Below are 22,025 nucleotides of genomic sequence, written 5' to 3' on the forward strand. Positions count from 1 at the left end.
CTGCCTGTCATTTTTCCATTCACCACTAACAGTGGCAGTCTGCTCTAGACAACAAACGTGTTTGACTCTTGAAAATGATTCGCTCTGCTATCAAAGCTTGTTGTATGAGAATTCTGCCACTATGGATTGTGCATCACTGTCTTCTGCTCCAAAATTCATTTCACATCACCCAACACTGACCGTTTCCCCCATTTAAAAATCCATTTCCTCCTAAACTCCTATTGAAACATCTACCCAGCGCTTGTTAATCCAATACTTCTAGAAACTCTCAGCACTAACGTGCATTTTAATTAGTGTTCTTTTATTTTAGATTTCTCTATTACTTGAGTTTTTGTGTATTTTGTGGTTAGTCATGGTTCCTTAATAAGATGATAATCATAGGAGGACAGGAATCATATCTTCATGTACCTTCATGTACCTACAGGAAGGATTGGCAGCAGGGAAGAGGTGTAAAGTGCATGGGAGCCTGGGAATTGAGCATAGGCAGATTTGAGTAGGAAGGATTTGAATAACTCTTCAAGGCCCTAGGGAACCAAGCTTGCATCAAAGCAAGCTTCTGGAGAAGAGTTCCTCCTTCTGACTCATGGATATATGGTGTCATGGGAACTGTTGGCTGCTCAGCAACCATGCCTTCCTTAGTTCTACTCAAAAGAAGGCTGGTTTCACTCATGAATCCTTGCCATGAGACACCATGCAACTCAGGGGAAAATGAATTTATGCCCAGCTCCCCTGGAGCTGTTCTTAGTGTAAGGGTAAACTAGTCAACCCCTTTAACAGTGATTGGTTAAGGGATGGGTACATGACCAGATTCTGGCCAATGAGAATCAGGGCTGGCTTCATGGGCATTCAGTATGTGCAGTGATATAGGTCCCACATTTAGAAGGGCCCTATGCATGGTTTAATGCTCTTACTGTTGCTACTTTGAAGTTCTTACTTAATTTTGAATAAGGAGCCCACCTTTTCATTTTGCACTGGGCTTCACAAATTATGTAGCCGGTCCTGATGAAAATCAAGGTGCTGGTGATGCAAAAAAATGTTTACCAAAAAGACTGATAGTAGCATCACCACTAGGAGAATTCAAATTGTGGTTGAGCAGGAACTGAATGGTGGGTTGAGGTTGTAAAGGGAAAGAAAAACATGAGATAAGAGTGATCTCTCACCATTTGGGACATGGGGTAAAAATCAGTACCATGTGGCTCAGTACTGTGGCTTTGACCACTGTGTAGTACATTTTTATGTGGTTCTTAAATTGTGTGTGTTTGGAGCTGCTCTTCCTGACTAAAGAAACAGAAAAGGGCTGCCTAAGGGCCATAAAACAGTAAAATAATATGCATATTTCAGACAAACTTCATAATAGCTTAGAAAATTTAAATTATGGGCTCCTGGCATAGCAAACAATGCTAGATTTCCTTACAAGCTGTAAAGTTGTACTCTTTTACTTTTCTCTGTTTTCCTTTGTTTTTTTTATTTCTGAGTAAGATTCACCCTGAGCTAACATCTGTGCCAGTCTTCGTCTGTTTTTTTAGTGTGTGGGCCAGCAGCACAGCATGGCTGCTAACAGAGTGGTGTAGGTCCACACCCGGGAACCAAACCTGGGCTGCCGAAGCAGACCGTACTGAACTTAACCACTAGGCCACCAGGGCTGGCCCTACTTTTCTCTGTTTTATAACCCACTACTCTCCCATTTCAAGTGCTCCTGTAGAACTCCAGGTTCTTGATTGGGCTTTCCATTTCCCTTTTGCTGGGAAAAGTAGTCAGGACTCACTACATCACTTGTATCCCAGTGCACAATGAAAATATGTGAATGCTTCCTTTTTAAAAAATTGTTGATAATTTCAAGAAGATGACAGCAGAGCATTGAACCAAGCATGAGGGCCTTCTGAACATGAGGCCCTGTGTGACTGCACAGGTTGCTTGTTTATGAAGTCAGCCGTGCAGGTAGCCTTTGTTTAACAGGAGAATCTCCTCTTCGTATGCCTCTGAGTGTCACACAGGTGCCTCCTTTTAACTTCGGGAGGTGTTTGAATTTCAGCCTATCTCCTAGCCCAGGTTCTGAAGAACTCTTTTGTGCTACAATTTTGAACTACAATATCAGGAAACTATGTAAATGTTGAGAAGCAGGCCTTGTAGCATGTGGGAAACATTCAGGCAAGTTCCTAGACAGCCCTGTCCCAAGACAGACAGCAAGGTGCTGACAGGCCTTATGTGAATTTCTCTTTGAGAACTGAGCCCCCCAGCTGAGGGTATGCAGGTGCTGGAGACTGTGATTAGCATTGGCCCTTTGCCTGGCCACATGTGTGTGAGTATTTTGCAGCAGGCTCATCCCTCTTGTCCTTGTTTATGTTACTCATTTAGTTGAGAAGAAAAGGCCTTACAAGGTAACAGCAGGGCAACCATTTTTCCTGACAGGTAAAGACCCCTCCTGACAGGTCAGAGACTGGTTTCATCTCAAGATGGTGGATGTGTACAAAGACCAACCATCTTTGAGATGACGAAAGGGCATCATGGTCAAGAAGCTTCATGTTTGCACATGCTGTTCTCTCTGCTAACAAAGTCTTCTGCCTCACCCTTATTAACTTTTCAAGAGTTAGCTCAGATGTGATCTCTTTTGGGAAGCCATCTATGAATCCCCCTTCATCCCTATTCTACATTGGGTATATTTCCCGTGTGTTTTCATGGCAGACATTGTTTATGCCGATGTTCTTTGTTTTTAATTGCTGTACCCTTTGCATGATGTCTGGTACATAGTAGGTGCTCTGCAAAAGTTTGTTGAATGAATGAGTCAAACAGTCTGTCAATATTTGCCACATTCTTTTCTTGGCTCAGATTGGTTTTGTTAACTAGCCTAGGTAATTATGCTCCTTGGCTAGCCCATGCAGAATGGATTAAGAAGAGCAGGCAAAATGTATGAAAGCCCATTTCTTCTCTCTCTTTCACAACCCACAATGATGAATCATTTCTAAATTAGGAAGAACATAGATTACTTGTCAGCTACCATTTCCATTGCTAAGCTTGGAAGTGGCAGTTCTCAGAGCTGAATCTAGTGGTTGGCTAGCCAGCTATAATCACCAACAAGTGATGCCAGGTAAGAATCAGCCCAGAGAAGGACAAAGGATCCTCATATGTACGTTTCCTTTCCCGAAACCCATCCTAAGAACTTACAGAGTCCATTAAACTCTTCCCTTCTTCTGCATAGCATAGTGAGAGGTTTCCAAATGCCATTTTTCACACCAGTGTTGGCCCATGATAACATTTTCACTGATTTTGAAGGGAAGAACCATGAAGTGAGTTTTCCATAAAACTAAATTTATTTAGTTTGAAAGACTATAATTTTAAGTTCTAAAAACATATAACGAATGATATTGATATTGATCTGTGAAACCCAAAAATATGAAAACCACAAGTAGAGAACCATGGTTTCTTTTCATTTATTTAAATTTTTTAGCAAAAAGAGTACTCTTTTTAAGTGTCAACCAATTTTATAGACCTCCTGCATGATAATAGTGATAATCATAGTATCTTTTGATTCATGGATCAAGAAAATATATATGTGCATAAGGATCTGAGGATTCTTTTAAAATTTTGCTGCAACCCTCCAGCGGTTTGCAGCTGATAAGTTGAAAAACACTAGTGTAGAAGATTTAAAAGTGATATGAATTCCAGTATAACCCTCTTCTCCACTCACCAGCCATGTGACGATGAGCAAGACGTTTAACTTTTCTGAGGAATTTCAAGAGGAATGACATGGCATATCACCACACTGTTTTTCTAAGTTGGTGCGGCTGTGGCAACAAAATGGGAAATAAGAAGCAGAATCATAAAAGAACAGTAGGAATTTCCTCCTCCACTCCCACTTTTATCTTTTGCCCACTCCAGGGATTCTTCCTTGTCTATTGGATTGGGGTCTTCTTAGAATTCCTTATTATGCCAACCCCAGCAAAATGGTGACATAGGCCAGAATGAGGAGGGACAGTATTTGCAGTGTCACTGTATGTTCTTGTCAAATTTGTTCTATATAAATGGAGGAACAACATCCATGTCTCCTGCATATAAAATTTGCCAGTATGGAAAATCTCTATTTTTTTAAACACACACACACAGTATTATTTAGGGCAATGAGAAGTGAATTAATGCTCCTCTGAATTTATCCAACTTTTCAGACCACTATGGAAAGGGATATTATTTTCTGATTGCAGGAGAATATACCATGTACATATGTAGCTGACTACAAGGTAGTCAGCTATCCACGTAGTTCAGGCACCTATAATGTGCAGAGCACAACCTTTCACCCATTCGAGAGAAATAAAAATGAAATCAAGTTTTCTCTGGGTGATCGTAGACAAGTATAGTTGACACCTACTCCTTGTCAGAACTGTGCTTAATTTATGTTTTGTATATGTGTTATTGAGTGAATGACTTCCTCCCCTTCTTCCCACTACTATTTTTTCCTTCTCCTTCTCCTCCTCCTCCTCTTCCTCTTTTTATAAAATCATTATACCTGCTGTTCTGGAAATTACCCTGAGAAGTAACAACCAATGTTAGAAATGAACAAAGGAGTGCTAATTTTGTTGATTTCATTTCTACTCTATTTCCATTAGAGAGATTTATTTAGTTGGTAAAATAAAATACAAACATGGTTGATGCTGTATTAGAGTGGGTGATCAGAGTAAGTGCTATTCAGTTCTCTTGGTGATTAAGAGATCTGGATAGTAATTATTGGAAAAAGCTTTTAAAGTAAGATAAATCTCTCTTTAAAGATAGCAAGCATTGTCTTCTTCGATGTGAAATGCCATTCTCAGCCATCTCCTCCCATTACTATAATAGCCTTTACCTAGCTCTTTCCCAAGGAGAAGGGGCGTATCCATCAATCCAGGAAAAAATCCAAATTGTTTCTAAGCTGAAAGGAATTTGTATACATCTCCTGTTGTGAGGAAATTGTCCAATATTTTGACGTCATGCACACAGATTAAAGGGTTGTTTCTCCGTATTGCAACATGTGCTGCAGAGATCAGGTCACAAGCTTCATTAGCTTCTTGACTCCACACCCAAATGCTAACCCACGCTCAGTTTTTCTTCTCTTTTTGACCTTTATTTCATTTTGATTTTCTACCTTTTTTCTTATCTCTATCTCTTTTCCTCTCTCCTCCATGTCCATCTTATTGAGATCCAGGGGAGAAGAACAAGAGATATCCACCATTTTGGAAAGGGGCTTTTAACTCATAAGGGTTTGGGGATTTATTTCAAGCAGGGAAGGGATATGATCAAACCAGCATTTCAAAAGATCACTAGGCCTGCAGTAAGGATAGGAGATTTAGCAGGGCTTCTTGTCAAATGTGAGCCGTTTAATTCAGAAGTAGAATTGCATGGTATGGTAACTAATTGGCATGGAGAGGATTAGTGATTTATAGGTTTCAGGCTTTGACAACTGAGTAGATGGTGATGTCACCTCCTCTGATAGAGAACAGTGGAAGAAGAAAAGGTTTGAAAGGGAGAATGAAGAATATTAGACTTAAGAAAAGAAACTTTGCTGATTGAAAGGCTTGAAGTTTTGGGGGAAGGTGGTATCATCCTAGACATCAGTTTTTCACTACAGTGAGGTTATGAAAGGACATTGCATGAAATTATTTATACAATTCAAACCCTGTAAGCTGTTAGCAAATAAGAAAATAATAATTGTTGAGTGCTTTCAGTGTTCTAGGCACTGTTCTAAGCAATCTGGTGAATACAGATTAACTCATTTAATCAACCCTATGAGGTCGGTGCTATTTTCATTCCCATTTTATGGCCAAGTAAACTGAGACACATCTAGGTTAATTAATTTCCCCAAGGTCATACGATTAATGTGTCCAAAGGCAAGATCCTAAATCAAGCAGTCTATGTCACAAATAAATTCATTCCTTTTGCACTTTTTGTGTATACTTTTTCCCATTCCTTCCAAAAGTAACATGTTTAGAAAAATAACCAATTTAACTGAAGATTTGGAGTTTTGGAAGTTCCGGTTAACTGAGGTTTAGCCACAGGCAGTTCTAGAAGGACAGTACCAAATTACAAGGAGCCGTGGAGCTATGAATCCACTTCGGAGCCCCTTGTAAACTTGCAAAATACATCTAATCACAAAAAAATGCAAGAATTGGCAGAATTTCAAATCCCTGCCCTGTTGAGTTTAAAACCCTGACTGTTGTCAGGTGTGAGCTGCTATTTGTCATAGATTTTTTGGCTTTAGACAGAGGCCTTGACGTTGCAGCCCTGGGCCAGGCAGACCTTTGCTGAAGAAAAGCAGCGTTAGACATTTTCCCACTATTAACCCCGCCAACCCTTACTTGTATCAGAGCCAGGTCAAACTTGTACACATGGCTTTTTCAAAGTTGATTTTGAACTTCTAATTAGCCATTCTCTTGAAATGTTGAGACTCTCATTATTGTTTGGTAGAGTACTAATACTAGAATGTACCAGAATAAAAAGGAAAATCTGCCATCTGCTTAGAGACTTAACTTGTCTGGAAATTTTTTTTATTCCAGCTCATCTGTAATTATGAGTTTTCTTTCACTTACGTTTCTACAAAGGCAAAACTAATCAAACCAAGAGAATAAATAGACCTATGCATGTTTCTAGGACTGAAAACTCTTTAAGAATAGGAATGCTTTGTGGTTGTATACTCAGCTCTTAGAACCCACGTGAGCTTCACACACTCGCGAGATACCATTCACTGAAATAGGGTATGCTAAAAGTCAGGTTTGGGGACCATTATTTGGTAGGTATTTATGTATTTATCCCTAGTCCTCACACAGTTCTCCAATGCATAGTTAGTTTCCTCATCTTGTTTGTGAATAAATTGAGGCTTAATAAGTTTAGGTCGCTTGTTGAAGGTCTTTCAACTACTAAGCAGTAAAACCAAGACTTGAACCCTGGTCTGGCTGTGCTGTCAAAGCCCATTTTCTTTCTGTTAAGGCGCATGGCTTTCCTGTTCCCACCTCATTTCACAGATAAGAACAGAGTTCCACCAGACTTCCTACTTCCGAGTATCCCAGCATAGACACTAGAATAGACCTCTCCTAAAATGTAGAATATTCTACATACATTAAAACAGACTATTTTAATACATTACTGGGCTTGCTAGAATGTAAGGGAATGAGAGGAAAAAAGAAAACATAAGCTGAAATTTAATAGGGAGCAGTAAGTAACACGAAAGAGAGAGTATCCCTGGGGCCAATGATGATATCAGTGCTGTAACTGCACAAGAAAGCCTAAGTTCTGCATCAGAATTGGGGATGTGACTGGATGGGTACTAAAGAGCATTTTTCCTTGTCCATTCCTGGGTTCTGGAGGAAGCAAATGAAATTCCTTTCTGGAGGAAAGTATCCCTAATTTAGACTTTCTGTATATGCAGAGATCAAGTTCAACAAAATATGAGCTCAAGTAAATAAACATATACATATTTAAATACATGAATAAAATCAAATAAAATCACAAGCCACTAGGGAAAGTCAGTAGAAAAGAGAAATGAGAATAATAAGCCTTATAATGGGGTTACAAAGGAGGAAGGGCACTATTGTCAAGAAATTATAATAGATTAAAAATACTCATTTACTTTCACTCCCTTATGGAATGTCACTAAAATAATAATAAAGAGAGTTTTGTTTTGTTTTGTTTTTAAGACATATATTTATAGGGATAAAGAATGAGAAAGGAAATAATAGGAACCTGGAAAGCAGATGACCATCTGTTACTGATGACCATCCCTTCACACACCTGAAAAAACTGAATCCTAAGCCAGTACTGGCAGATAGGTCTCTGCCAGAGAGGGATGTATCAGACCCATATGCCATAGAATTGTTGACCCACACACCTAAAACTCCTTATTGTATTGCAGTTATTTTAATTCATCATTTCTCCTAAATCATTATCCCTTTCCTTCAGTTCTTTCTATGTCCAGCTTAAAAACACTTAAATTCATTTGTCCTTCTAACTTTCAGTCTGCCTTAAAAATCTTGCCCTTCCACTTTACTAATCTAATAAAATCTCAGTCCTGGATGTATTCTACAAAGAACTTTCTCAAACATTTGACCTAAACAAACAGATCTTCTCACGATTGTCATGGATCCTAGCAGTTTGGCCTCCTGTAAATTTATGGTCACCAAACTCGAATGGGCCCATTATAATCCTACTGTGTTTCTCAGACCATCTTACCCTGCCTCTCAAACTACTCTTTCAAACTTCACTCTCCTCAAACCTCCATTCACCTCACCTCCTCTCAATCTCAGCAACAAACCTTACTTAGAGTAAATTGTAGCTACCAAATTCCTTTCTTTGAACTGTTCATTCTCATCAACATTTAAACACCCTAAAATCCTTTCCATCTTAAAAACAAACTCCAGCAACCTCACTCCTTCTCTAATTTACCATCCTATTGCTCTCCAAACCCTTCAGGAACAAAGTCTTGAAGACTGTTTCTCTCTAGTTATCTCCATTTTCTCAGCTTCAAATCCCTGTCAAAACCACTCTGATCAGTTGCAGTCTCACTATGGTCACCAGTGGCATTTCTACCACTAGATTTAAAAAGCGATTTTATTAAACTTTTTATTTTGAAATAATTTTTGATTTAGAGAAAAGTTGCAAATATAATACAGAGTTCTCCTATAACCTTCACCTGGCTTACCCTAATGTTGACATCTTACATAACCATAGCGCAATTATAGAAACTAAGGCATGAGAAGTCCAACGTGGCTGGGCAACAGTCTTAACCACTAGTCCAATGGAATCATTATTGTGTCTCCTGAAGGAACCTTTCCTCCCTTTGAAACTAAGACCTTTAGACTGGCAGAACATAAGGTCACAGGAACAGGAAGCAAAATTTTCTCAGTGGCTCACTAGATACAATAGTGAGTGGTGCCACTCCCATTTCCACCCCTTGATTCCTGGACACATAAATCCTGGATATGGGAGAAGCAGCACAGTATATTGTATGATGGTCTAGCGCATCTACATCCTTGTGGAGAACCTTGCCCAGTCTCGCAAGATATTACCACCTAGCTTGCACTGAAACTGAGTTGTCCAAAGGCCATTCCACCATCGTATCAAAACAGCTGCTGCGACTCTGCTGTCCATTATGGTAACCATGTCCACCTTGCCTTTAGCAATTGAATGCTGCCACTTGGCCCCTGCCATCCTGGGATCCTATTACTCCCATTGCATTTAGGTTTCCCAATTCTGTGACCACACTTCCCACTGTAAGTTATGGTTTACAGAAATGAGCAACCACAAGGCTCTTCAAGGATGCCACGACTTCCCTCACAAATTTATTTCTCCCAGTCATGATGAAAGGTATGTCTTCTGGACCCTCCCAGTGTGGGTGAGTAGATCATAAAGGACAAATTCACTTTAACATTCCAATCTTCCTAAGTCTTTGAATTCCTTCCTCTTCATTAAACCAAGGTGGGTCTAACATTTCTAAATCATTTACTATGGGCCACCTTTTGGTGCATGTTTTAGCCAACCAAACAAATGAACTATTAGAGCCCTTCCCAACTCCCCTAGCTGCAACATTAAATGCAGAATCTCTGCTTAATGAGCCCATCATCCTCTACCTAAATCCTTTTCACACTATATATTCTTTTCCTGAGTGTGCAGCATGGATAAGTTATTTCAGTCTTCTTTACTTCAGTTTTCTCACGGTAAATAAGGAAAATGAAAGAATCTATCTTATAAAGTAGTTTTGAATTATATGAAATTACATGTAAAGCACACTCTCATTGCATATCATAGGCATGTTGTTTTTGTCCCAGACCATAACTTCACAGTCACCTCTACTTGGATAACTCCAAAAATTTATATCTGCAGCTCAGACCTCAGATCTGAGTTCTAGATGTTTATTAAACTTCTAGCTCAGCATCTTCCCCCTTGATATCACAAAAGCACATCTAGTCAACATGTCCAAAGCCACTGTCATTATTTTTGCTCCAAACCTCAACCTTTCCCAGGTTTCTTGATCCAAGTAGATGGCACCCCTCTACCTTCAAGTTTTGCTAGATAAGAATCTAGAAGTTATCCTTCATGTTGTTTGTTCATTGCTGTCTACATCCACTCTATTACCCCATCCTATTTGTTGTACTCACTAAACATTTTATTGATCCATCCAGTTATTGCTGTTCCATGGCCACTGTCCCAAATCAGACTTCCATCATCTTTCTCCTGGACCATTTTTATATCCTACAAAGTGGTTTATGAACATACACTCTTGCTTTCTCCAATTTATTCTCTAAAGTGCTGCCAGAGTTATCTTTTACAAAACAGGGCATGTTAGTCTCCTTGCTCTAAACCAGAAGTCAACAAAGTTTTTCTGTACAATGTTGGGTAGTAAATATATAAAGCTTTGTGTTTCAACTGCTTAACTCTTCCATTGTGGCAAGGAAGCAGCCATAGCCAATGTGTAATGAGCAGAGTTCTGTTTCAATATAACTTTATTTGCAAAAACAAGATGTGGGATCAATTTGGTTTCTGAAAAATGAAAAACCCAAAACAAGTGGTATCTGGATGGGGTATTGAAATAACAGACATCAGCCAAGACATGAGTTGTAAAGGACACCTAAATTTTTGTTCTGGGAGGTGGAGGGAGAAGTATTCAACATTGCTGCCACCTGGTGCACCAGGCAGGTGTGCTGTAGCCACAGCTTGTGACTTGCATGAAGCCACCAAGCTGCCAGAAGGTGAGATTGGGGGAAACATGGGGAATCAGAAGTTAGATGTGGATAATATATGTTCAAGAAATAGAGAAGGAGCAATCCTGCATGCAGCATTTACACTCTGAATATTTTTTCTACAGAGGTTTTGTCAATTATTATACATTGCAATTCCACAAATATTTATTTGTTTTATGGCTAATTACACTTTTTTTTTTTAAAGATTGGCACCTAAGCTAACAACCGTTGCCAATCTTTTTTTTTTTTTATTCTTCTCCCCAAAGCCCCCCAGTACATAGTTTTAGATTCTAGTTGTGAGTGCCTCTGGTTGTGCTATGTGGGACGCCGCCTCAGCATGGCTTGATGAACAGTGCCATGTCTGCGCCCAGGATCTAAACTGATGAACCCCTGGGCCGCCGAAGCAGAGTGCACAAACTTAACTACTGGGCCACGGCCGGCCCTGCTAATTACATATTTTAACTCTACTATGAACACTGTTGGCTGAAACGTGCTTAAAAACAAATGTGCATGCTAAAAAACTTAGTTTGCTACTAAAAAACTTAGTATTTGCTAAAAGACTCAATTGTTATTTCCCAAGAAAGTTGATAGTGAACACGTAACTTTCACAAAATGTTTGTCAATATTCATCATTCATCATGGGAACGTAGTGATATAATGAGTGACATGAACATTGAAGACACAATGTTGCTGAATCAATAGCAGTATCTACTTTAAAATTTAGTAATTAATAAGAACAAAAAAAATTAAGGCAAACAGAACAGTTTAATAAGTGCAGTTGCAGAAGGTGCATTTAAGTATCACTCTATGAAGTATGACTTTTTATTCAGATAAAATGACTATGCGTCTAAATTCTTTAAATGAATTTTCAATTTCAAATGTTCTTTTTCAAGCTCCAAAGTGAGGACATAGTTGCTGTTTATTGACTTCCCAAGAAGAATCTGTTGGTTAAATGATACAGTATCCTTAGGTGCTTCAAACAGAAAAATCAGTTAATTCTAATAATGGTATGATATTTTTCATTCAATTCATGGAATCAAAGTAAAGCTTTTGGAAATAAATCTGTCAAAAATGAAACATAGGGCATTATTCTGAATGCTATTACAGTGAAAATTCAACAATGACAATAAAATCATTTGATTTTGTATTAATATGCAAATCTAAATTTTGATGGAGCACAGCTCAATCTTAAAGAACAGAAATGTATGTGGTATTAGTTATGGAGTACACAAAAATCGTTAAATTTTTATAAATAACTTAATGAAATGTAATTATAAATTTAATAAACTTTTCAAAAATTCCTTTAAAAAACAGGCTTGATAGTCTATCAATGAAAATTTAAGCTATTGTTCTCAAGATTTCAAATACTTTTATGTAAACACAGTTAGGGTGAAAAATGAAATACAAGGTTTTTGAAATATAGCTGATATCGATGACAAAGAAAAAAAACTTCAGCGTGGGAGTATAAAATTTCTCTCTTTGCTGCCCATTATCAACCATACATTAGCAATGTTTGAGATGATTATTCTATAGTAATATTGAACTGTTTTGTAAATGAGTTTTTAAAATTTTGATTACATTTTTTGTAATCAGTTAGAATTCATTAATCAAAATATTCAATAAATAGACCTCTGGCCCCCACAAATGAAGGAGTAACTACTATAGGAATTGTCCTTTTATCAGAAATAAAAGAAAACCAGAAAAACATAGAACACTGTTTTTGGACATTGGACAGTGGAGGCCTGTGATCCCAGCGGGAAACAAACAGGGAAAGAGAAAAAACAAAATGAGTTCTATAATTGCCTAAGCTTACTGATGAGAGGCAGTTTCCAGGCTGCAGCCTAGGGAAGGAGAATCCAAATTTTCTCTGAGTTGAAGATAAGTGATCAGAGTTTGGGAAGATTGAAGTGACTAGAATTTGTGAGGCAGAATATTTGACATGAAGTTGCTGCACAGAGAACTAGCTCTGTGTAACTGTATTGGAGTTTCCTTAAACCATTGTCTTACTTATCTTTCCATGTATGACGTGAAACTCCACAAGGCTGGGGAACTAACCAATGGAAAACACTAGGTTAAACAATCCAAGGAGTTCACACAAAACTGGGAATAGTTTGCGTTCCCAGTAGCCAGTGAAGTGACCTTATAATGTACAAGACATCATATAGAGATATCACAAAGATTTCAACTTAGTTGTAGGGCTAAATTAGCCTTATTCTAAAGCCTGCCCTGGAACCACTCTAACAAAGAGTACAAGCGAGCCTCAAAAGGATCATACTGATTGCAAGTAACTGAACTCCATGCCAGAACAAGATCCAACACTTTCAAAGAAGACAACAAAATTCAACAACCAAAAATGCTCACGTTAACAATGTGAGACATCCAAATGAAAATTTACCAGGCCTGCAACAAAGTAGGAAAATATGACTTAGAACCACAAGGCAAATGACTTAATAGAAACTGACCCAGGAATGCAAGGTATTATGGAATTAGCCGCCAAGAATCTTAAATAGTTACTTCCAGTGTGAAGAGGAAAGAGCAAGCATGATGCATAGAGAAAGGAAAAACATAAAAAACTTGCAAATGAAAGTTTTAGAGATGAAAAGTTTTTGAAATAAAACAGTGTGCACCCTGGAAGAATTAATGGCAGATTATATACTACAGAAGACAAAAACAAACAAACAAATAAAAAACAGTGACACTGAAGAAGCAATAGAAACTATCCAAAGTGAAGAATAGAGAAAAAGACTGAAAAAATAGTGTATCAGAGATATATTGGGCAACATCAATCAGTCTAACATTCCTGTAATTGGAGTCCCAGAAAAGGTGGCAGTGGGGGGAATATTAAAAGAAATAATAGAAAAAGGTTTTAAAAATTTGATAATAACTACAAATCCATAGATCCAAGAAACTCAATCAATCTCAAGCAGAATAAATATGAATAAAATCACACTGAGGAACATCATAATGAATCTAATCTTAAAAGTAGCCAGAAGAAAAGAAAAATCATATTACATACAAAGAAACAAGAATAGAGATGATAAGATAAAGGTAAGAAATCTTTTAATATATAAATGTATCTAAGTAACACGCTGTACATTTTAAATTTACTCAATGTTACATCAAATTTATTCAATTATAAAAAAGAAATCTTTTGAATTTCATAGTATTAAGTGAAAGAAGCCAGATATTAAGGACTATATAATGTATGGCTCCATTTATATGAAATTCTAGAACAGACAAAAGTACAGTGGCAGAATTTCAGTCATTGTCAGGGGCCAAGAAGGAGGGTAAGAAACTGATAACAACGGGCCAAAAGGAACTTTTTGGGGTGAAGAAAATATTCTATATTTTGATTGTTGTAGTGCTTATATGACTGCACACATATGTCAACATGCATCATGACCTACCCTTAAAATTGGTCAGTTTCATTGATTGCAGACTATACCTCAGTGAAGCTGATAAAAAATAGTCATGAAATGCAGCAAAAATATCAGCTTTGGACGATTTTAAGGAATTGCAATTACAGGAAACAATGTTTTCAAAAAGGAAAGCATTTAAATTGATCCATAAAGGCAAGGGAATAAACGAACAAATTGAAGGATAAGCACTCAAACCATGCACAAGATTTGATTTTGAAACTTTGTAACTAGGCTTTCAAAAATGTCTATTTGTTTATAGAATCAATGATAAGACTCCTATTCTTGCCTGGATAAATTTATATTCTGTTCTGGAATGTAATGAAATTGAGAAGTCATTTGATTTTGCAACATCTAAATTTAGTAAATAAAACTTTGAAAAGTCATAAATGGAAAAAACTTTTTTTCCCCCTGAGGAAGATTGGCCCTGAACTAACATCTCTTGCCAATCCTCCTCATTTTGCTTGAGGAAGATTGTTGCTGAGCTAACATCCATGCCAATCATCCTCTATTTTATGTGGGATGCTGCCACAGCATGGCTTGATGAGCAGTGCTAGGTCCGTGCCTGGGATCCAACCCTGCAAACCCTGGGGTGCCAAAACAAAGCGCAGGAACTTAACTACTACACCAACAGAGCAGCCCCATGGAAAAAACTTTTTTGATAAGTTTGGCTTATATAGAATGTTTGCCAAAGAAAGCTACTCTGAAAGGAGGAAAAAGACAGTAGTCATGAAAATATTTGGTATGAAATAGTTATTCATTTCAATGTTTTAAAAATTGGAAGTGAAAATATTCCATGTTTAGCAGAAATTGCCCTGAGCTTACAAGATAGCACTGCATTTGTAGAGATGGTATTTGTCAACCAAAAATACTATAGTCTTTTGAGAAGAGTAAATCAGATACCACAATTTCAAATTTATTAACCATAAAATTCTGCTTTGAAGAAGATTGCAGGCAATTTTATGAAAAAATCTAAAATATTTAGACCACATTGAAATAAAAAATGCATTCTTCATTAAAAAATAGCAATGATATTCTATCAGTGAGAGATATAACCACAGAACTGATTAACATGTGTGAATATTTACCAACAATCATAATTCTGCTTATGTTATTCTCTAATATTCAGATAATCAATATAAAGAAGTTGGTTATTGTGGTTTGGCATACATAAGTCATGAGATTTTTATTTTCTAGAATGAATTTTAGTTGTGAAAATAATTTTTGAATAGGACTATTTTATAGGTCCACTGATGAAAATAATTTGTTGACCAAAAAATGAGTGTTTCCGTAGCATGTCTTATTTTTAGCCCCATTTTAACCTCAAAATTATCCCAACTTGGATGAAAAATTACCTGATCACTCTATTTATACACCAATTTTCAGTATATCTTTATTTTTGCATATATACAATGCTTTGGATCCCAGTAAAGTTCTCCATTTAGCTAAAAAATATATATTAAAAAAGTATTAAGAAGCTCTGAGCTCTGGAGAATCCATGAACCTAGGTCCTTTGTAAGTCCCAAGTGTTAATAATCTTGAAGACTTAAGGGGATAGGAACAGGTTTAGGCCAGTACCAGATTCTTTTCCTATGAGAACATGGTGTGTAATGACAAAGCATGGCATCATTAACGGCAAGAACAAATCTGAGAAACAAGTCTAAGGCTCCCGAAATGATGATATATGTGGGAGATTTCTAGGGTCAGGAGTTTTCCAAAGTGTCAAAGGACTTTGGTTGGGAAATCTTTTGGTGGATGGGTTAATTCTAACACAGACTTTCATATGTCAACCACTACCTATTTTTCCAAGTTGCTCATTACCGAGAACGATCTGGTTTACACTGACATCTGATTCCATAATACCTGCAAGATATCCTCTTATGGCTCCTATCTGACCCAATGACACTTCATCTATGGCCCCTATCTCTAACTCCTGACTGTCTGCATTCTGTTATCTAGCTTTTACATTTCTTTTATATTTATTCTTTGCTTTAGCTTTACCAGACAAAACAAAAATGCAGAATAATAAAGACTGAATAGTCCAAGAAAAAAAGCGCTGAAAGTGGGAAGATTTACATAGTGGGAAAAACGAATAAGGATAGAGGATATGACCAAAGAGGGAGGTTGTCTGTCCAATTTTAATGGAAAACTCCTCTCTTTTGCCAGTTTTATTGCCTTAGGAGAGCAACCCAGTGGTGGCTGGTTACTAATATTTTATTTTATGAATACCAGCTCCTGAAAACTCTAGCAGTAAACTTTGGTTCATTTCTCTTATGTTCTAATCGGGGTATTATTCCCATGATAACCAATACGATTTTCTTGTGCATATGCTTCTGTAAGAAAAAAACTCTACCCATCATGTCAAAATATAACCCATAAATTGTGGGGTTTGAATTGGCTGCATATTGCACAGTCTGTGCTATATCCATTTCTATTTTAATTATCTCCTTTATAAATAGAGATAGTGGTCTATAAATGCGTTATTAATGTAGAATATTTCCATTGTTTTTATAGTCTTTGCCAGAGACCATATTGAATTTAAAGTTTTGGGTTATTTCTGACTCAGGAACCTCATACATTTGGACGAAAGCCAAAATTCTAACATTTAATCTTAACTTAGCAGGATATTTTACACATATTACGTTTTATTCAAAAGGTCTCAACTATTTAAAATCTTTCTTACTACTCACGCACATACAGGCTAAACTTTAAAGGATCATTGTCAGTCATTCTGCTGAAAGATTGTTATTAATGATTCATACCTTCTGTCCCGATTGTGTTTTGGGAGTAAAAATGTTTGTTTTGTCTATGGCCATGAGCTCTCTTCTTGAGGAAAAAGTACAATGCTTGAAAATTAAAGCCCTTGGTTATTCTACACTTACCATATTATCTAAAAGTAAGTATTTGCTGATCTCTTCAAGGATTCATAGGCTCACAGAAAAGTAAGATTTTCTGCATACTAAGTTTATTCTAATATCCAAGAGTGATATGTAATGTGAGATCAGTGATCAATTAGAATTAGAGCAGGAAAAGACATTGCATTATCATCAAGGCCACCACTATCACTTTAGAAATGTTGAAATTGTGCTTCAGAGTGATCCAAATGACTTCTCTGGGACTAGTGTGGAGTCTTCAATCTGAAAACCTTGTCTTTTAGTTCAGGGCTCCGTCTTCAATGGACTTCTTATTCATAATCTTCAGTGAGCACTTGTCTCCAGTTTTATGATAGCTTCATCAATGACTTACCTGGGAGCCAGGTACTTGCAATAGTACAAGGTTATGAGAAATGAATGGTAGAAAGAACTAGTCTCAACGTTGTTGTCTCACTTAGTGCAATAAATCCATGCTATAAAAGTCAATAAAACGTGGATGAACTGAGTCACATAATCTAAGGAACAAGAGTAACTTGTTATTACCAAAGATGATTTCTTTGGTAAGTGAGGAATTCCTTTGCAATATGCATAGTTCTTTTAAGTTGAGATTTTCATATATTGAGTCTATTTTTGTATTTTTATGTGTAGTGGGAGGAGTGTAGAGGAGGACTAAATAAAGGAGGACACCTGAGTACAGAGGAAGAGATATTTTGGAGGCAGGCAGACCTGGGTAAAGATTTCAGTTCCTCTGCTTGCTAGTCATGTGACCTTAGAAAAAATTACTTAACATTGCCTACATAGTTGTCATGAGTACTGAATTAAATTATAAATGTGAAAACACCTAGCACAGTCCTTGGCACATATGAGGAGCTGAATAGTGCTAATTTCTCTGTCCTATAGTGTTCATAAAATAATTCACCCCATAAACTACCAGCCACCTGTTGTTTGTTTGTCAGAGGCCCCATATTAGTCACTCTAGAGAAAAAAGAAAGGATGACACCCAGCATCCCAGCTTGTGAATATCATGTGCTAAAATAATGTTTAATAATAATATTTTGTGAAACATTACAACTTAATGCACTTATAGGTGGAATATAGCATCTCCAGCTTGGGTAAGATTATAATGATATTGCGATCTAGAGAGATTAGGGTCTTGGAATGGAACTGTGTCAATGCAAGGTCATCTTTCAAAGTTGAGAGAGATAGAGGGGCATTAAAGAATAAGCCAAGATACATTTCCATTGCCTACCTCCCATCCCCTCTCTTTAGTCCATCTCCTCATTTCTATTCTGTCACTTCCCTTTGGTTTAGACATCATCATTTCCCACCTCGACTTTTGCTAAGATGTGAAATTGCTTTTTCTGCCACCACTCTTATCACCTTCCAGTCCATCCTCCATGATATCTCCAGAGGGATCTTTTAAAAACTTAAACCTGATTCTGTGCCTCTTCTGCTTAAAATGGCCCCTTACCACCCCTCATCAGGTTGAAGTCCAAGATCATTGGCATGTGATTCAAGATTGTGTGTTAATTAGACCACGCCTACCACAGCAGTCTCATTCATCACACTCCAGACTTTTCTTCTGTACCAGTTGTGCCTAGCAGTGGACTTTGTGCCCTGGTAAACCACAGAGGCTCAAGTTTCTGCACATTTGTATGCACTATTTCCTCTTCCAGGGATACCTCACCACCACCACCTCCCTCTATTTCCGCTTGACTAACTTCTGATGGTCTTTCAAATACTCGGTCAAGTGTTATTTTTTCTGGCAAGTCTTCTCTCGCCTTCCTGTCATCATAAGTATATATTCTACTTATTTCCTCTCAGAATCACATGGGCCTTTTCCACACAGAATTGTCATTGTTTGTTAACTAAAAGTGCTGTCTCAACTAGACCATGAATTTCTTGGTGTCAGGGAAGTATCTTTTTGTCTCCAACATCTGGCACAGCCTTAGCTTTCAAAAAGTATTAGTTTGTAGGTTCATTCACAGTTAGAATTGCTATCCTTTGGTCCAAATTAAAAGCTTTATGATTCTCAGACTCTGGTCATAATAGGTCATCACAGTAGGTGAAGCAGTCCTAGATAACTATGTCAGGAAGTTCTGTTGACATGAGGAGTAGAGGGGGAGACTGGGTCTCCTCCCCTAATGTGACATTCATTCCTTTGGGAAGCAATAAGATAACAAAAAGCTAATCACGAAATGTTAGTTAGAGCTGGAAGGGATTTGAGGCCATCCACCTGCTTTGAGAAGCAGAATTAAAGTGCTGGAGAGCCTTTCCAGCATGATAAGATGGTCAGTGGCAGAGCTCGGTCCAGAACCCAGTTATCTTACTTCCCAATCCAGTATTCATCCATTTACCTTTTCTACTCTAAATGAATTTTTTTTGGAAGTAAGCAAACTCTGCATGCCAACTTGCCGCCTAGTTGGTGAGGCTGCAGAGATAGTTCTAACCTGGTGAGTCGTGTCAGCACCCAGGGAGATTCTCCTGCTTTCATTTGGGGCTACTGGACACTTCACAAGAAATAGCTTAGGGTCTGTTGACTCTACTCTTTCATATTTATCCCATTGGCATATTCTCACGAAATGATCTCCTATTTTCCTCTCATTCTCCTTCCCTGCCTCAAAAACAGAAAGATCCATATGACGTGTGGAAGGATTCCAACATCAGCCAATGCATATATTAAAGTTTTAAATCAATTATTGTTCTAGTGCACACCCTGGGGTTGAGAAATAAAGAACATCCAGGACTAACAAACCTGGTTGTTCTGGCAAAGTTGCCATTTGATTCATGCTGGCATTTCTGGGCTTTTCCTTTTCTTTAATATTCCAACTTCATTTTTTTTTTAAAGTTAATGGCTCAAGTAGCAATTTGACGTTACTATTTCATTCAGTTTCTCCATGAGACTTCCACCTCCCAGTCTCTTGAGGGTTTCCCAGGGGGCATGATGCCCAGAGTTTGCTTACTTAGTTGCAGAAACAGCTGTCAGTCTGATAGTGAATTCATTAGACCATGGATTATTCCTCACTTTATTACCTTCTGAGCAAGGGAGAGAGACTCAGGCTTGGGAATATTAGCACTTCACAACTTGGCCTTCTTAGATTGAGAAAAAGACTTAATCATGACAATTAAGAAACCAAATTACAACTGTGTATAACACGGCGAATTTTAACTTAACGATACTCTGAGTTGGACCTATACAAGTATTCTGATTAACACTGCTCTAAGTAAAATTCCTATAAAGTATGATACATGTTTTTTTCTAGGCAAATACTGGAAGTCGGTAAGGATGGTAGCTGTGCCAAGGGGCTGTGCTCTGGCTGGGGCTCAGTTGCAGGAGGAAACAGAGACTGTTTCTGCCCTGGCCTCCCTGACAGTGGATGTGGAACAGCCCTTTGCTCGAGAAGACAACAGGTATGGATCCAACATGGGGGAATCATTAAGGTCAGTAACATCCAGGCTCATTGTTAGCGTTCTTGCACCTCTCTCCAGGCTCTCCTTCACCTGTCTCCTCCACTTCTACTACCTGTCTTCTCCAAATCCACATATGCCACAGCGCATTCTGTCAGCTATCAAGGATTCATCTGTTTCATTCTTCATGGGAAACACAGAGCTGGACCATGTGGTTGCAGTTTACAGAAAAATAAAGGGGATGAGATAGATGGTGAGAAAAATCACTCCTTGTTGGATAATTAAAGATTATCCATCCTTATTTATCCATCCATCTGCATCCCATCCAGAATATTATGGAAAGAGATACTTGTGGGCTTGCCTTCATTCCCTCATTATTTCTATTTTTTCTACATGTTATTTTTCTTTCTCTCACCATTTTGAAATTTCTGATATAACAAGGGGAAAAAGGAAAGCAGAAGCTGGAGGTATTGCTGGTCAGTTGGATAGCCTAAATACATACAAGCTCCTTATATGACTGTCTTTGAGGTCCAATGAATGGATAAAAATGGATTTGCCTCCAAAGGAGTCTATGTAAAGGAATGTGTGCACTTGAGTCTGACTTTATTTTACTTTATGATAAGAAGGAGTTGACTTCAATTAGTCTTCATATGAATATAGCTTTCAAGAGCAAAATAAATAAGGTTAACCTAAGATTGGGTTTGCTTGTTCTCCTTTTAAGAAATGTTTGTCAGTTGGTGCATTTTGGTGTTCATTATCCTATCCTACAGACTGTACTACATTCAAAATGTCTTTTAAGTCTACTGTGACCAAAGCCACCACAAATGTACGTACATTAACATTGGTGCTTTCTATGGCTGACTTAAAAGTTACATTTCCTCAATTTAAAAACGAATCAGGTGAGGCTTTGCTAAAGCTCTGCCAGCTTGCACTTTTAAATTGCTTCTGAGAATGAAATCGGACTCCCTCCGTCAACAACATCACCATTAATTACACAGATCCTGCTACTAGTATATAAGTTGGCAATTTTCCCAAGATTGCACAAATTTGAACAGTTTTAGCTTTCTTGCTTTTACTGGATATTCAGAGTTTAATGGATTTAACATCTTGTTTTGGTCAAAAGAAGGAGATACATTGAATAAGAGATTTCATTTTTATGCAATTATTTTTTTTCTTGCCATAACCACTTAAAGAGCAGATTACTAGTAGGAACAAAAAGTTATACAATATTGTATTAGAAAGCATCTTCATATGAGCATCTGGAGCATAAGGGAAAACTTATTTTACATCTTTGATAATATGAACTAACCTCCTGCGGTTCCCAGCTAAGGAATGAACCAAGTTCATAATCCAAAGGTGTTGCAATTATTCCCAAGGCCAAATACAGTTAGTTGTCTGTCATCTGAGGGCTGTAAAACTGAGGAAACTAACATCTGTTAGTGCTGGATATAAAAGGAGCATAGCTATTCTTTAGAATTCATTTAATATAGAGAAACGAACTTAAATTCCGACCTGAAATGAATTGTAAGTAATTTTACACAGTAAATTGCAGAGCTTAAAATAATTAAGAATAATAAGTCATGTTATGAGCCCCAAGTAGTATAAAAATCTCAGCACTTTGGCAGGAATTGGAG

General features: G+C 37.6%; 1 protein-coding gene across 1 annotated transcript in view; it reads left to right on the forward strand.

Moving 5' to 3' along the window:
- HDAC9 (histone deacetylase 9) overlaps window positions 1–20,641 on the forward strand; it is a 654,335-nt gene extending 633,694 nt beyond the window's left edge. Inside the window, exon 25 of the mRNA XM_046668931.1 lies at window positions 20,247–20,641. Coding sequence (XP_046524887.1) covers window positions 20,247–20,641 — 395 coding nt within the window. The remainder of the gene's footprint in view (window positions 1–20,246) is intronic.
- Window positions 20,642–22,025: the final 1,384 nt, after the last annotated feature.

This window comes from Equus quagga, chromosome 8 (assembly GCF_021613505.1).
Source record: "Equus quagga isolate Etosha38 chromosome 8, UCLA_HA_Equagga_1.0, whole genome shotgun sequence".
Taxonomy (NCBI): domain Eukaryota; kingdom Metazoa; phylum Chordata; class Mammalia; order Perissodactyla; family Equidae; genus Equus; species Equus quagga.